At 50.6% G+C, this 14,644-nt stretch overlaps 1 protein-coding gene across 6 annotated transcripts in view; it reads right to left on the bottom strand.

Moving 5' to 3' along the window:
* Nucleotides 1-14,644, bottom strand: part of SHANK1 (SH3 and multiple ankyrin repeat domains 1) — a 60,052-nt gene that overhangs the window by 11,212 nt on the left and 34,196 nt on the right. For all 6 annotated transcript variants that reach the window (XR_005238366.2, XM_007997683.3, XM_007997682.3 and 3 more), the window contains one exon: nucleotides 1,257-1,353. Coding sequence is in view for 5 of the 6 variants with exons in the window: in XM_007997683.3 (XP_007995874.2) it covers nucleotides 1,257-1,353 (97 nt within the window). In the remaining variant the exon portion in view is untranslated. The remainder of the gene's footprint in view (nucleotides 1-1,256; nucleotides 1,354-14,644) is intronic.

Raw genomic sequence — 14,644 nt, 5'->3', positions numbered from 1 at the left:
GCAGCCAGAGGATTTCTGTTAAAACCGAAGTCAGCTCATGTCCTTCCTCTGCTCAGAGCCTTGGCCATGCACCCACCTCACTCAGGGCAAAGGTTCAAGTCCTCACCATGACTCCCCAGACCCTGCAGGATTGGAACCCTGTCCCCCTCTGCCCTCATGTCCAGTGCTCACTCGGCCCCTGCTACACGGGCCTCCTCCCTGTTCTACAAAAGCACCAGACTCAGCCCGACCTCAGGACCTTTGCAGAAGTGGTTCTCTCTGCCTGGACTGCCTTAGCCCCAGAGAGCCTCATGATTCCCCAATTCATCTCTAGGTGTTGTTTTGTTTGGTTTGGTTTGGTTTTTGAGACGGAATCTCGCTCTGTCGCCCGGTCTGGAGTGGAATGGCGCGATCTCTTACCTTACTCTACTATTTTTTTTCACTTTTTTTTTTTTTTTTTTTGAGATGGAGTCTCGCTCTATTGCCCAGGCTGGAGTGCGGTGGCATGATCTCGGCTCACTGCAAGCTCCACCTTCCGGGTTCACACCATTCTCCTGCCTCAGCCTCCCAAGAAGCTGGGACTACAGGTACCTGCCACCACACCCAGCTACTTTTTTGTATTTTTAGTAGAGACAGGATTTCACTGTGTTAGCCAGGATGGTCTCGATCTTCTGACCTTGTGATCCGCCCGCCTCGGCCTCCCAAAGTGCTGGGATTACAGGTGTGAGCCACCACGCCCGGCCCACTCTTTTTTTTTTTTCCATAGCATATACAACTGCTAACATACTAGATAATTTTCTTGCTTATCATCCTTATAATCCATTATCTGTCTTCCTCTGCTATAAGGCAAGCCCCATGAGGGCAGGAACCTTTAGTCTGTTTTATTTGCTGACATATCCCTATTCTAGAACAATTCCTGGCATGTGGCGAGCGCTCAGGAAACACTTGTAAAATGAATGAATGGATGGAATCTGGTATAAGAGAAAGAACCAGAAAGCTGTAGCAGGGGCTTTAGCTCACTGCATCCCCATTCTCTAGATGTAGAGCCAGAGGCCCAGAGAAGTGAAGCCACCTGCCCCAGTTCACACAGCTGGGAAGGAGGGGAGCCAGGATCATGGCCAAGTTCACCCATCTCCAAAGCCTGAACTCTTAACCCAATCTGATGAAACTATGATCTCTCTGGAAGCAGAAAACATTTCCAAGTCCGCTTGCTTTTCCTAAACTGTCACATTCCTGGCCTCCCCCAGCCCCCACATCTCTTCTTTTGGGTGGCATACCGATAGATTTTTGCCGGAGCATCAGCCCAGGTCCTGGAGGCAGGAAAGAAGGACGCTCGTAACTTGGCTGGGCACGGTGGTGGGGATCGAAGCTCGACTTTGGGGTGGCAGTCAGAGGGGGAGAGAGAGAAAAGATAGCAGAGAGAGATCAGTGAGCGCAGAGAGGCTTGTGGCTTCACCACACGGCTGCCCCCTATTCCTTCCCTAAGCCCCTGCAGGAAGGGAGAGCAGTGTGAAGATGGTGGAAGGAGGCTGGGCGCCGTGGCTCACCCCTGTAATCCCAGCACTTTGGGAGGCTGAGGCAGGACCATCACCTGAGGTCAGGAGTACAAGACCCAGCCTGGCCAATATGGCAAAACCTCGTCTCCACTAAAAATACAAAAATTAGCCAGGCATGGTGGTAGGCGCCTGTAATCCCAGCTACTCGGGAGTCTGAGGCTTGAGAATCGCTTGAACCCGGGAGGTGGAGGCTACAGTGAGCCAAGATCGCACCACCGCACTCCAGCCTGGGTGGCAGAGCGAGACTCTGTCTCAAAAAAAAAAAAAAAGAAAAAGAAAAGAAAAGAAAAGAAAAAAAGAAGAAGAAGAAGGCAAAAAGGAATTCTGGGGGAATGAAAAGCCTTCAGTCTGGGCAGGAGGGAGAAAGAAAGGAGAAGAAAGCAGATTTTCCATCGACTCTTGCTCTGTTTCCTTCCTCCAGCCACTGCCTATGTCCAGGTCCCCGCCAGTGTTCTCCAGGAGGGAGCAGCCTCTTCCCTCGTCTTCCTGCTGCCATCCTCGATCCCCCACCCTGTTCCGGTCTGTTTTCCACACAAGAGTAAGAGGCATCTTTCAAAAAGCATGCTATTGCCCCTGCTTGAAATCCCATGTCAGTTAGGAGGAGATCGGAGGGAACCAAACTCCCAGCTCTGGTCTACAAGACCCTCCATGGCAGGCACTACTGGTACCCCTGCAGCTGCCCTCCCCCTGGATGCAGCATCCCATCCCTCTCCCACTGCTAGGAGTGTCACCTGCCTGAGGCCCTTAAGAATCACCCTCCTTCAGAGTCCTGGACTCGCCCAGTCCATTATGTGTCCCTGCTTCCCAGAGCAGCCCACATCCCATGATTGACTGATACGGAGGTCCGAGGCAGCACTAAAGCCGGGGTGCCCAGCCTGACCCCACGGGTTCACACTCCAGCGAGACCTCCTTCCACAGCCCCAGCCAGTCTCCTGCACTCCCTGAAGGTTCCCCCTTAGCAAACCCTTAGTACAGGAATCCCCACCTCAGGCTCCCATTCTAGGGAAGCCTACACAAAGACACCTTGCAGGACCTAGCCTCTGCCCACATTTCCCACTTGTTCCCTTGGTCCCCCTCCACTCCCACCTCTTCCTTCTCCTCTGTCAGCCCCAGGTCTACCCTCATTTGAGAACACCTGCAAGCTCTGGTTCCCTTGGCAACAGCTTTCCCTCTTATTGTCACAGTTCCTTTTCAGTGCTAAGTTCTCCTGGTGAGACCTTCCCAGCCCCCTGCCCAGACTGCACTTCCCTCTGTCCCATTTGCTTCACAGCATCTCTCTTCCCTAGAAACCGTCTTGTTTACTTGCTATCTGTTTCCTCCACTAGCCTAGAAACTCCCTGAAGGCAGGGCTGATGTATCCCAGGCATCGCACCTACAATGTCTAGGGCCCATGATGCTTTTAGAGGAAATGTTTTAATTTCTTTTCAAAGTAGAAGTGAAAGGAAAAAAAAAGAAAAAATTCTACCCTGGATAATATTGGTCTTTGCAGCAACAAAATAATAACATTTAAACTTTTTTTTTTTCTTTTTAGACAGGGCTGGAATGCAGTGGCATTAACACGGCTCACTGCAGCCTTGACCTCCCGGGCCTAAGCGCTCCCAACCTCAACCTTCTGAGTAGCTGGGACTATAGGCAGGCACCATCACATCTAGTTAATTTTTAAATTTTTTTTTTGCAGAGGCGAGGTCTTGCTATGTTGCCCAGGCTCATCTCAAATTCCTGGGCTCAAGCGGTCCTCCCACTTTGGCTTCCCCAAAATGCTCAGATTACAGCCATGAGATACTTTGCTGGCCAAGGTTTTTTTTTGTTTTTTTTTTGTTTTTTTTTTTTTGTTTTTTTTTAATGCAGAAGAGCAAAAGTGCCTAAGGTTCACGGAAATCATTATGAAACCTGCCGAGGGTAGGGTAGTGACTTTATCAGTCTCATTTCCCACTGAGTCCCCAGTCGCCACATAGGGCCTGCTGTTCTACAAGCGTCAGATGAGTAACGGGGAGAATCAGCCAAGGTCAGGCACTTAGGGGCCCTGAGTCCCCAGCTTCTGCCAGGTCTCCCATGTGTCTCCCTTCTCCATCTTTGAGACCAGAAGTGCAGAGAAAGGAAACCCTCTCGGAATGAAGTCCCCACCTTTGGGATGAGCCCTCACTTCCTGCACTTCCCACCATACCGGCTCCTGCCTCTTTCCTCCAGCCATTCACAACCACGCCCACTTCCCTCAATTCTCACCTCCGAGACTCTGCTTGGAACATCCTTTCACTGGGCTCTGTGCTCTGCTTGGAAAAGCTCTATCATCATAGCCCTGCACCCTGGCCCGGCTACCCCCTTCCTTTAGGCCTGCAGTGCCCCTTAGAGTAGCCACTAGCCATTCAACTGTGCATTTCCGGTCAATATGGTGGCTCATGCCTGAAATCTCAACATTAGGGAGCATCGCTTGACCCCAGGAGTTTGAGACCAGCCTGGGCAGCATAGGGAGACTCTATCTCTACAAAAATAAAAATTACAGGCCGGGCGCGGTGGCTCAAGCCTGTAATCCCAGCACTTTGGGAGGCCGAGACGGGCGGATCACGAGGTCAGGAGATCGAGACCATCCTGGCTAACACGGTGAAACCCCATCTCTACTAAAAATACAAAAAACTAGCCGGGGGAGGTGGCGGGCGCCTGTAGTCCCAGCTACTCCAGAGGCTGAGGCAGGAGAATGGCGTAAACCCGGGAGGCGGAGCTTGCAGTGAGCTGAGATCCGGCCACTGCACTCCAGCCCGGGCTACAGAGCAAGACTCCGTCTCAAAAAAAATAAATAAATAAAAAATAAAAATAAAAATAAAAATAAAAATTACAAAAATTGCTGGGTGCAGTGGTTCACGTCTGTAATCCCAGCGCTTTGGGAGGCCAGGGTGGGCAGATCACTTGAGGTCAGGAGTTCGAGACCAGCCTAGCCAACATGGTGAAATTCCATCTCTACTAAAAATTCAAAAATTAGCTGGGAATGGCCGCGTGTACCTGTAATCCCAGCTATACAGGAGGCTGAGGCAGGAGAATCACTTGAACCCGGGAGGTGGAGGTTGCAGTGAGCCGAGATCACACCACTGCACTCCAGCCTGGGTGATAGAGTGACACTCAGTCTCTCAAAAAAAAAAAAAATTAGCTAGGTGTAGTGACACACATGCCTGTCATCTTAGTTATTTGGGAGGCTGAGGCGGGAGGATCACCTGAGTGCCAGAGTTCAAGGCTTCACTGGGCTATGATTGTACCACTGCACTCCAGCCTGGATGACAGAGTGAGACTGTGTCTCTAAAGAAACAGACAAACCAAAAAGGCAAGTGTAAATTTCAATTAATTAAAATTAATTTGTAAAATTCAATTTCTCTGTTGTGCTGGCCACATTTGAAATACTCAACAGTTACCTGTGGCTGGTGGCTACCAAATTGGACAGTATAGATGTGGAACATGTCATCATCACATAGAGTTCTATTGGTTCTAGTCCAGACTTTCCTGGGGTCTGTAATACACGCCTGTCACTATAATCCCTCCCTGGATTGGGACTGCCTGTTTCTATCTTTGTCTCATTGATTCATTCATTCCAGAAATATTTATTGAGGACTTCCTTTATGCCAGGGACTGTGACAGATACTGAAGATACAACAAATTAGACAAATGTCCCGGCCCACAGAAAGGCCAAGCAGGCCATAAACAACATAAATTCATAAAATATAACACGGGTCAGATGGAGGTAAGGGGGAGGAGAGAGGGAGAATGTAATTTAAAATACAGGCTGGTGACAGGCACGGTGGCTCACGCCTTTAATCCCAACATTTTGGGAGTTCAAGGTGGGTGGATCATTTGAGGTCAGGAGTTTGAGACCAGCCTGACCAACATGGTGAAACCCATCTCTACTAAAAATAGAAAAAAATTAGCTAGGCGTGGTGGCGCATGCCTGTAGTCCCAGGGAGGCTGAGGCAGGAGAATCGCTTGACCCTGAAGGCAGAGGTTGTAGTTAGCCAAGATCGTGCCACTGCACTCCAGCCTGGGTGATAGAGAAAGACTCTGTCTAAAAAAATAAAATAAAATAAAATAAAATAAAATAAAATAAAATAAAATAAAATAAAAGGGCTGGCCAGGCACAGTGGCTCCTGTCTGTAATCTCAGCACTCCAAGAGGCAGGAAGATTGCTTGAGCCCAGGAGTTCGAGACTAGCCTGGGCAACATAGCAAGACCATGTCTCTACTCCCCAATTTGTTTTTAAATTAGTGGTGCATAGTAGCATGTGCCTGTTATCCCAGCTACTTGGGAGGCTGAGATGGGAGGATTCCTTGAGCCCATGAGTTTGAGGCTGCAGTGAGCTATGATCGTGCCACTGCACTCTTGCCTGGGTAACGGAACAAGACCCTGTCTCAAAGTAAATAAAATAAGGTGGTCAAGGAAGGCCTCACTGAGAAGGTATTATTTGAGCAAACTCCTGGAGGAGGGGAAGGAGGGGGCATAATGATGTGTAGAGGAAGAGTGTTCTGGGCAGGTGGAACAGCAGGTACAAAGGCCCTGAGGTGAGGGTGAGCCAGGCAGGCTCAGGAGGACTAGGAAGGAGGCCAGGAGCTAAAGGGCAGGAGTTGAGGTCAGACAGGTGATAGAAGGGTGGGATTGGTTAGGACCTGCGAGTTTCAGGTTTCTTTCAGATTTTGGCTCCAAGGTCTCTCTGGAGAGGCTTCCTCCTATTACTCTGTTCATAACTCCCTTAACTTATGCCAGTTTGGAGTCATCATAATCACTTGCTTGCTTGTTTACTGTCTGTCTCCCTGGGCATGCAGCCCACCCCAATACTCTTTCTACTCTATTTGCTTGGTAAGAAAATGCCAATCTTATTTGGTACCTTTTGAGAGACTACACTTCCCAGACTCCTTTGCAGCTAGGTGTGGCCATATGACAGAGGAAGGCCAACCCGGATGCACAAGTGGGAATGTTGTGTGTTACATCTGGGATGTCTTGGAGTTTACTCAAGAGGCAGCACGGTGCCCTCTTTTGCCCTTCTGCCTTTCTACCCTTCCTTGTTCCTGCTACCTGGAATGCTGGTGCAATAGCTGGAGCTCCCGCAGCCATTTTGGATTATGAGGCCAGTCTGCAGTTGGAAACATGGCGAGGATGGTGGAGCAGAAATTGAGAAGGATTCTGGGTCTTTAAGACCATGGAGGCTGCTAACCTGCCTGAGACTTCCTATCTCATACTTTTTTTTTTTTTTGAGATGGGAATCTCACTCTGTCACCCAGGCTAAAGTGCAATGGCATGATCTTGGCTCACTGCAACCTCCACCTCCTGGGTTCAAGTGATTCTCCTGCCTCAGCCTCTTGAGTAGCTGGGACTATAGGTGCCCACCACCACACCCAGCTAATTTTTGTATTTTTACTAGAGACAGGGGTTCACCATGTTGCCCACTCACCTTGGCCTCCCAAAGTGCTGGGATTACAGGCATGAGCCACCATGCCTGGCCCCCATACTTGTTTAACAAGAGAGAGATAAAAGCATTTTTCTTGGTCAAGTCACTATTATTTGCTTTTTCCCCCTCAGGTACAGCAGAACCTAATTCTGCTAGTCTCCTCTTTCAAATGTAAATTCTGTAAAGGAAGTTACTTTGACTGAAAAAAGAGAGAGACCTTGAGAGCCCAGCAGCGGGTCCAGGATATAGTAGGTGCTCAATAAATATTTGCAGAAGGAAGAACTCATTGGAAACAATATAAGAAGCCCTGACAAGATGTGGGGAGCAACTCCAGGACAAAATCCCAGCCTGTTCCTCTGAACATTCCCATGAAACAGCACAGAGCCAGTTCCTAGCAGGTGTCAGGAGCTGTCGCCTGAAGGCATCCCTGCTTTGACGGATTTCCTGCCATGCTGCTCTTCTCTAAGCGCTTCTCAGCCTGCTCAATCCTTCTCTGCTTTGCTGAGTATTTTTCTGACCCCCTCCCCCGTCTCCTTCAGCCACAGCCCAATACTCTGCTTGGCTTTCTGTCCTGTCCTGCAGCTGTGTGGTATCAGACAGCAGAACCTTCCAGAAGATAAAGACAGTAGAGAAGTGGCAAGTGGAGGGAGACACTCTTGTGTGAGCCATTTTGCCTGCTGTTTTTCGTATGTGTCCTCATTGGATCCTCACACCTCTGAGTTAGGGTGGATTATACCCATTTGGGTGATAACGAAAGAGGCTGTGGATCAGACAGAAAAGGGCCTTATCCTAGAGCAGCCAGCGAGTAAGGAGGAGATTAAAGACGCATCAGAGAAAAGATATCAGAGTGGCTCAAAAACCCTTAGATAAAATGGGAGGGGTGGGAAGAGCCAGGAGAAGGGGATGTGACCAGTCAGGAAGCACACAGGGACTACTGAGGGGCAGAGCTGGAGAGGACACCAAGAACAGAGTCCAGGCAGGAGAGGACAGCTGGGAGGAGGGAAGGAAGGCGAGGGAAACACCTGCACAGGGTATGGGTGCAGGTGATGGGGGCCAGAGGGACAGGCGAGGATCAGGTGACAGGTGAGGGTGAAGGTGATGAGGCAGGGATCAGAGTGACAGTGGAGGGGTCGATGTGACAGGGGAAGGGTCAGAGTGACAGAAGGGACCAGGGTGATGGGGGAGAGGTCAGGATGATGGGGAAGGGTTGGGGGACAGTGGAGGGGTCAATGTGACAGAGAAGGGGTCAGGTGACAAAGGAGGAGTCAGAGTGATGGGGAAGGGTGAGGGTGATAGGGTGGGGGTCAGGGTGAGAGAAGAGGTAAATGAGAGACAGCAGAAGAGTCAAAGGGACAACGGAGGAGTCAGGGTGATGGGGAGGGGTCAGGGTGATGGGGAGGGGTCAGGGTGATGGGGAGGGATCAGAGTGATGGGGAGGAGTCAGGATGATGGGGAGGAGTCAGGGTGATGGGGAAAGGTCAGGGTGATGGGGAGGGGTCAGGATGATGGGGAGGGGTCAGGATTACAAGCATTACAGGTAAGGGGTCAGGGTGATGGGGAGGGGTTAGGATAATGCGGAGGAGTCAGGGTGATGGGGAAAGGTCAGGGTGATGGGGAGGGGTCAGGATGATGGGGAGGGGTCAGAGTGATGGGGAGGGGTCAGGATTACAAGCATTACAGGTAAGGGGTCAGGATGATGGGGAGGGATCAGAGTGATGGGGAGGGGTCAGGATGATGGGGAGAGGTCAGGGTGATGTGGAGGAGTCAGGGTGATGGGGAGGGGTCAGGATGATGGGGAGGGGTCAGGATGATGGGGAGAGGTCAGGGTGATGTGGAGGAGTCAGGGTGATGGGGAGGGGTCAGGATGATGGGGAGGGGTCAGGATGATGGGGAGAGGTCAGGGTGATGTGGAGGGGTCAGGGTGATGGGGAGGGATCAGAGTGATGGGGAGGGGTCAGGATGATGGGGAGGGGTCAGCGTGATGGGGAGGGGTCAGGATTACAAGCATTACAGGTAAGGGGTCAGGGTGATGGGGGGTGTCAGTGTGATGGGGAGGGGTCAGGGTTACAGGCAAGGGGTCACGGTGACGGAAGAGGGCTTAGAGTGGCAAGGAACTGGTTAGAGTGAGGGGGAAGCCGTGTCCCCAACAGAGGAGGGTGCAGAGTGACAGAGGAGGCATCAGATTTGCAAGCTGACAAAAGACACTTCCATGCCATGTGGAAGAAGAAGGGACAAAAATGGGTTAGGTTGACATAAGAAGGGTCAGGGTGACAGGAGAGATGTCAGACTGACGGAAGAACCATAACAGTCTGATGGGGCATCGCACTGATCCCCGAGGGAGCACCTGAACTCCACCAACCAACGGGAGCATTCGCTCCCGCGCAGAAGGGGCAGCCAATCAGAGTGCGCAGCCTTGCATGACGTCACTGGCCGCCGGGCAGATTCCCCCTCAGTGAGTCGCCCAAAGGCCCAGTTCTCCGTCACCTCGTGGCCTGGTGCCTCAATGGCAGCGCATGTCCTGCGGCTGACCAGTGGCTGGGGAACTCCTGCTAGGGAGGCAGCCCTGAGACGGGATAGGGGAGAGACAACTGAAGAGACAGAGATGGGGGGACAGAGAGAGACAGAGACAGAGAGAGGGAGACAAGGAAACACAGAGACACAGGTAGAGAGACAGAAAAAGAGAGACAGGGATAGAGAGAGAGACAGAGAGACAAAGGCAGAGATGGGGATAGAGAGAGACAGAGATGGAGAGACAGAGACAGAGACAAAGGCAGAGATGGAGAGACAGAGACAGAGAGACAGAGAGACAAAGGCAGAGATGGGGAGACAGAGATAGAGAGACAAAGGCAGAGATGGGGAGACAGAGAGACAAAGGCAGAGATGAGGAGACAGATAGAGAGACAGAGAGAGAGCTAGGGAGACAAAGAGACACAGAGACAGAGATGGAGAGACAGATACAAAGAGACGAAGACAGAGATGCAGGAGAGAGGGAGGTGGGCAAACAGGGAGGGATGGGAAGATGGGGAGAGTGAGAGAGGGGAGGAGGGACAGACAGAGATGAGGCCTAGAAGGGGGAGAGACACAGACTGAGAGATGAGAGGGGAAATGAGAGGGCGATGGGAAGCAGGAAGAGCCCAGAGAGGCAGGAGGGAGGGCAGCTCTGACTCGGAGAGGGCCTGCACAGCCCCAGGAGGGAACTCCAGAAGCGAGGAGTGCACCTGAGAGGGAACAATGACGTCTCAGACTGAGAGACGAGGGGGCACGAGGGAGCCCTCAGTCATCAGTGGCGGATGACAAGACAGTAGCGGAGAAAGCCAAAGCCATACCAAGGGGCAGAGGGACAGCAGAGCCCTAGGAGGAGACAGCCCAAGAGGTGCCCTGACCTAGGGTGGATCTGCCGGGCTCTGTGCCCCCACTCTCCCCACCTCCTCTAGGTTGTATGCAGAAGTGCATCTTTGGAGAGGGTGGAAATCTCCCAGTTTCCAAGTCCTTAGACAGTGGTATCTTTTTTTTTTTTTTTTCGGGAGGGAATCTCACCCTGTCACCCAGGCTGGAGAGCAGTGGCACAATCTCGGCTCACTGCAACCTCTGCCTCCCAGGTTCAAGCGATTCCTCTGTCTCATCCTCCCGAGTAGCTGGAATTACAGGCGTGTGCCATCACACCCAGCTAATTTCTGTAGGTTTAGTAGCGATGAGGTTTCACCATGTTGGCCAGGCTGGTCTCAAATTCCTGACCTCAGGTGATCCACTTGTCTTGGCCTCCCAAAGTGCGGGGATTACAGGCGTGAGCCACCGTGCCTGGCTGATAATGGCATCTTATGCAATGCTTTGCTCTTGCTCACTTTTGTGCACACCTGACCCAAGAAGCCTGGGGAGGATACTGCACCCCCGCCCCCCACCACTGCATCTAAACCAGAGGGAAGATGCAGAGTGAAGAGGGGAGAGGAGCTGAAATGAATGGGAAATGGGGACACCGAGAACAAGACCAGACATCAAGAGAGGCCACCAAGATGCAGAAACCTCATGAAGGGGCATCTGCATTGACTCAGAGAGCAGGAAAGATAAAAATGGCAGGTGGGAAGGAGCAGAGAAGGTGGCAGAAAGAGCCTCCAGCATGAGACGGGGGCCTGGGGAAGGCCCAGGGACAGATCCAAGAGGTGAGAGAAGAAAAGGCAAGGGGGATGCACAGGACAAATGACTATGGGTCCTCTGGACACAGAGGGAAAGGAGGTCGTGCAGAACTCAGGGGAGTGCCTGTGAGTTTCATTTCTAGGAGGTGGGGGCAGGTGGCAGCTGGTTTTATTACTGGCTGGTATCTGGGCTCCTCTGGGGGTGGGGGGTCTTTGGAGCTCAGAGAGTGAGCTCCCTGAGGGTTAGGCTCTTGACTGTCCTGTACCTGGGTTCATGCAGGGCAGACCTAGCACTGTGACTGCCTGGCACTTCACAGGAGCTCTGTGCATTTGTTGAATTAATGAAAACAGGACTTGCTCTAATTAGTTTATCAGAGATTTACACTCAGTCTGATATGCTATTGTGGGGTCTCTGATGTTGCAGGGTCTCTGGAGGCATACACAGAGATCACTGGTGAGTCATAGTGGACTTTCTAGTTTACTTTATTTCAATTAATTAATGTATGTATTTGTTTTTTTTTTTTTTTTTTTTTTTTTGAGACGGAGTCTCGCTCTGTCGCCCAGGCTGGAGTGCAGTGGCCGGATCTCAGCTCACTGCAAGCTCCGCCTCCCGGGTTCATGCCATTCTCCTGCCTCAGCCTCCTGAGTAGCTGGGACTACAGGCGCCCGCCACCTCGCCCGGCTAGTTTTTTTGTAGTTTTAGTAGAGACGGGGTTTCACCGTGTTAGCCAGGATGGTCTCGATCTTCTGACCTCGTGATCCGCCCGCCTCGGCCTCCCAAAGTGCTGGGATTACAGGCTTGAGCCACCGCGCCCGGCCGTAATGTATGTATTTGTTGAGACAGGGTCTCAGTCTGTTGCCCAGGCTGGAGCGCAGTGGCGCAATCATGGCTCACTGCAGCCTTGACCTCCCTTGCTCAAGTGATCCTCCCACCTCAGCACATACCAAGACTGGCTAATTTTTAAATATTTTGCAGAGACAGGGTCTCACTATGTTGCCCAGGCTGGTCTCGAACTCCTGGCTTCAAGTGATCTTCCTGCCTTGGCCTCCCAAAGTGTTGGGATTACAGGTGAGAGCCACTGTACCTGGCCTATTTTCTTTCTTTTTTTTTTTTTTTTTTTTTTTTTTTTTTTGAGACGGAGTCTCGCTCTGTCACCCAGGCTGGAGTGCAGTGGCACGATCTTGGCTCACTACAAGCTCTGCCTCCCAGGTTTGCGCCATTCTCCTGCCTCAGCCTCCTGAGTAGCTGGGACTACAGGCGCCCACCACCACGCCCAACTAATTTTTTTTTTTTTTTTGTATTTTTAGTACAGACGGGGTTTCACCGTGTTTGCCAGGATGGTCTCAATCTCTTGACCTTGTGATCTGCCTGCCTTGGCCTCCCAAAGTGCTGGGATTGTAGGTGTGAACCACCGCGCCCAGCCCAGCCTGGCCTATTTTCTATCCTGAGGGGTTCGCCATCTGTTGGGAGTTTGCTGTGTTACAGTTAATCTCATGGAATCCTCATAAGAACTGGGCAGGGCTGGCTTTAGCCCCATTTTACAGAACAGAAAACTGAGATGCAGAGAAATTAAGTAATGTGGTCCAAGGTGGCAAATTAAGTTAAAGGAAGTTAGAATTTGAATCCCCATTTGTCTGTTTATAGAGTTTCTGGGGGATCAGGAACTAACGGAAACACCTGGGGTGTGTTTAGAGACCCAGAGAGGGAAATTCAGAAGGAGGAGAGTGTAAAATACAGACTGGGGGGAGGCATGAAGTAATGGGATTAGCGGGAGTACCTCCCAGGCTTCCAATAAATATTGAATAATTTAATGAGTGAATATGGATGGTAGCATCCTGAATCTAAGTCCACTTGGGATAATCCTGGGGCTGAAAATCTTTTAATCTTTTTTGTTTGTTTTTAAGAGACAGGGTGGTCTCTCTCTGTTGCCCAGGCAGGAGTGCAGTGGCACAATCATGGCTTACTGCAGTCTCAACCCCGGAGGCTCAGGTGATCCTCCCTCTTCAGCCCCCGGAGTAGCTAGGACTATAGGTGTGTGCCACCACATCTGCCCAACTAATTTTTGTATGTTTAGTAGAGATGGGTTTTCTGCCATGTTGCCCATGCTGGTCTGGAACTACCGAGCTCCAGGGATCAGCCAGCCTCAGCCTTCCAAAGTGCTGGGATTATAGGTGTGAGCCTCTGTGCCCGGCCCTGAAAATCTTTTAACCTTAGAATGATATAGGGCAGTGGTTCTCAATTAGTGGTGGTTTTGCTCCCCAGAGGACATTGGGGAGTCTTTGCTGCTGGCATCCAGACAGTAGAGGCCAGGGATGCTGCTAAAATCCTACAATGCACAGGACAGGCTTCCACAACAAAGAAGTACGCAGCCCCAAATACAGGCAATTGTGGCTATTTGCGGTAGTTATGTTAATAGGAGGCTGCCACACATTTCCCTCAACCAATCAATACATAATCTTGTTTTATGCATGCTTCTGTTGAAGGATGCCTTATTTAATATACATTGTTGATTCATTCACATCCAACTCCTGGCTAACAGTGCTCTAACTCATGCCTGAATGAAGCTTCTCTAACATACGTATTTTCTCCATAAGGCACATCACGGCCTTCTCGCACTTAGGAACACTAGACAGCTCTTCAGCACCATGCTTGGGGGACCTTTGAAACACTGATATCACCACTAAAAGGCCCAAAGATGCAAAGCACGTGGCACTAAATAGACCGAGAAAAGACACTTGTTCACAGTATAAGAGCTGAAATGAGAAGGCACCCTCGTTCAGCCTCGTCTGGGAGCCCGCATGTACTCAAGATTTTCTCTGCTTTGCGCCTGTCCAAGAATAACCACAAAAACCCTTCGCATATTGATCCTGGGGTTCTAACAAATTTCAGCAAGTAGGCAAATTTGGACTTTGGTTCTGTCTGATTAGATACACACTCGATGGGAGGTCTCCGGCAAGTGAATGCAAATCTCTAAAACCATTTCATCTTCTGTAAAATGGGAACGTGCATGTTCTCTCTTTCTGTTTCTCTATTGCCCTTTCCTTCTTAAAGCTGGTTGTGAAGAAGTTTGCTGAGGAGTTATGAGAAGTTTGCTGCAGTGCAAGTGAAGATAGATGATCACAGAAGGAGAAAACAGTGCCAAAAAAATAAGAGCCCAGGGGAGGTAGATTTGGACTCCATATAAGGAAGAAGTTTTTTTTTTTCTTTTTTCCTTTTTTTTTTTTTGAGACAGAGTTTTGCTTTTGTCACCCAGGCTGGAGTGCAATGGCGTGATCTCGGCTTACTGCAACCTCCGCCTCCTAGGTTCAAGCGATTCTCTCGCCTCAGCCTCCCGAGTAGCTGGGATTATAGGCACATGCCACCACATCTGGCTAATTTTTGTATTTTTAGTAGAGATGGGGTTTCTCCATGTTGGCCAGGCTAGTCTCAAACTCCTTACCTCAGGTGATCAACCCGCTTCAGCCTCCCAAAGTGCTGGGATTACAGGCGTGAGCCACTACATCCAGCCTCCTACTCTTGATTTTTATAAAAGTACGAGACCCTCCAGAGCACGAGGGAC

Source organism: Chlorocebus sabaeus, chromosome 6 (genome assembly GCF_047675955.1).
Source record: "Chlorocebus sabaeus isolate Y175 chromosome 6, mChlSab1.0.hap1, whole genome shotgun sequence".
Taxonomy (NCBI): domain Eukaryota; kingdom Metazoa; phylum Chordata; class Mammalia; order Primates; family Cercopithecidae; genus Chlorocebus; species Chlorocebus sabaeus.
The sequence above is the reverse complement of the archived record's forward strand: the minus strand, read 5'-3'. Positions and strand labels throughout refer to the sequence as shown.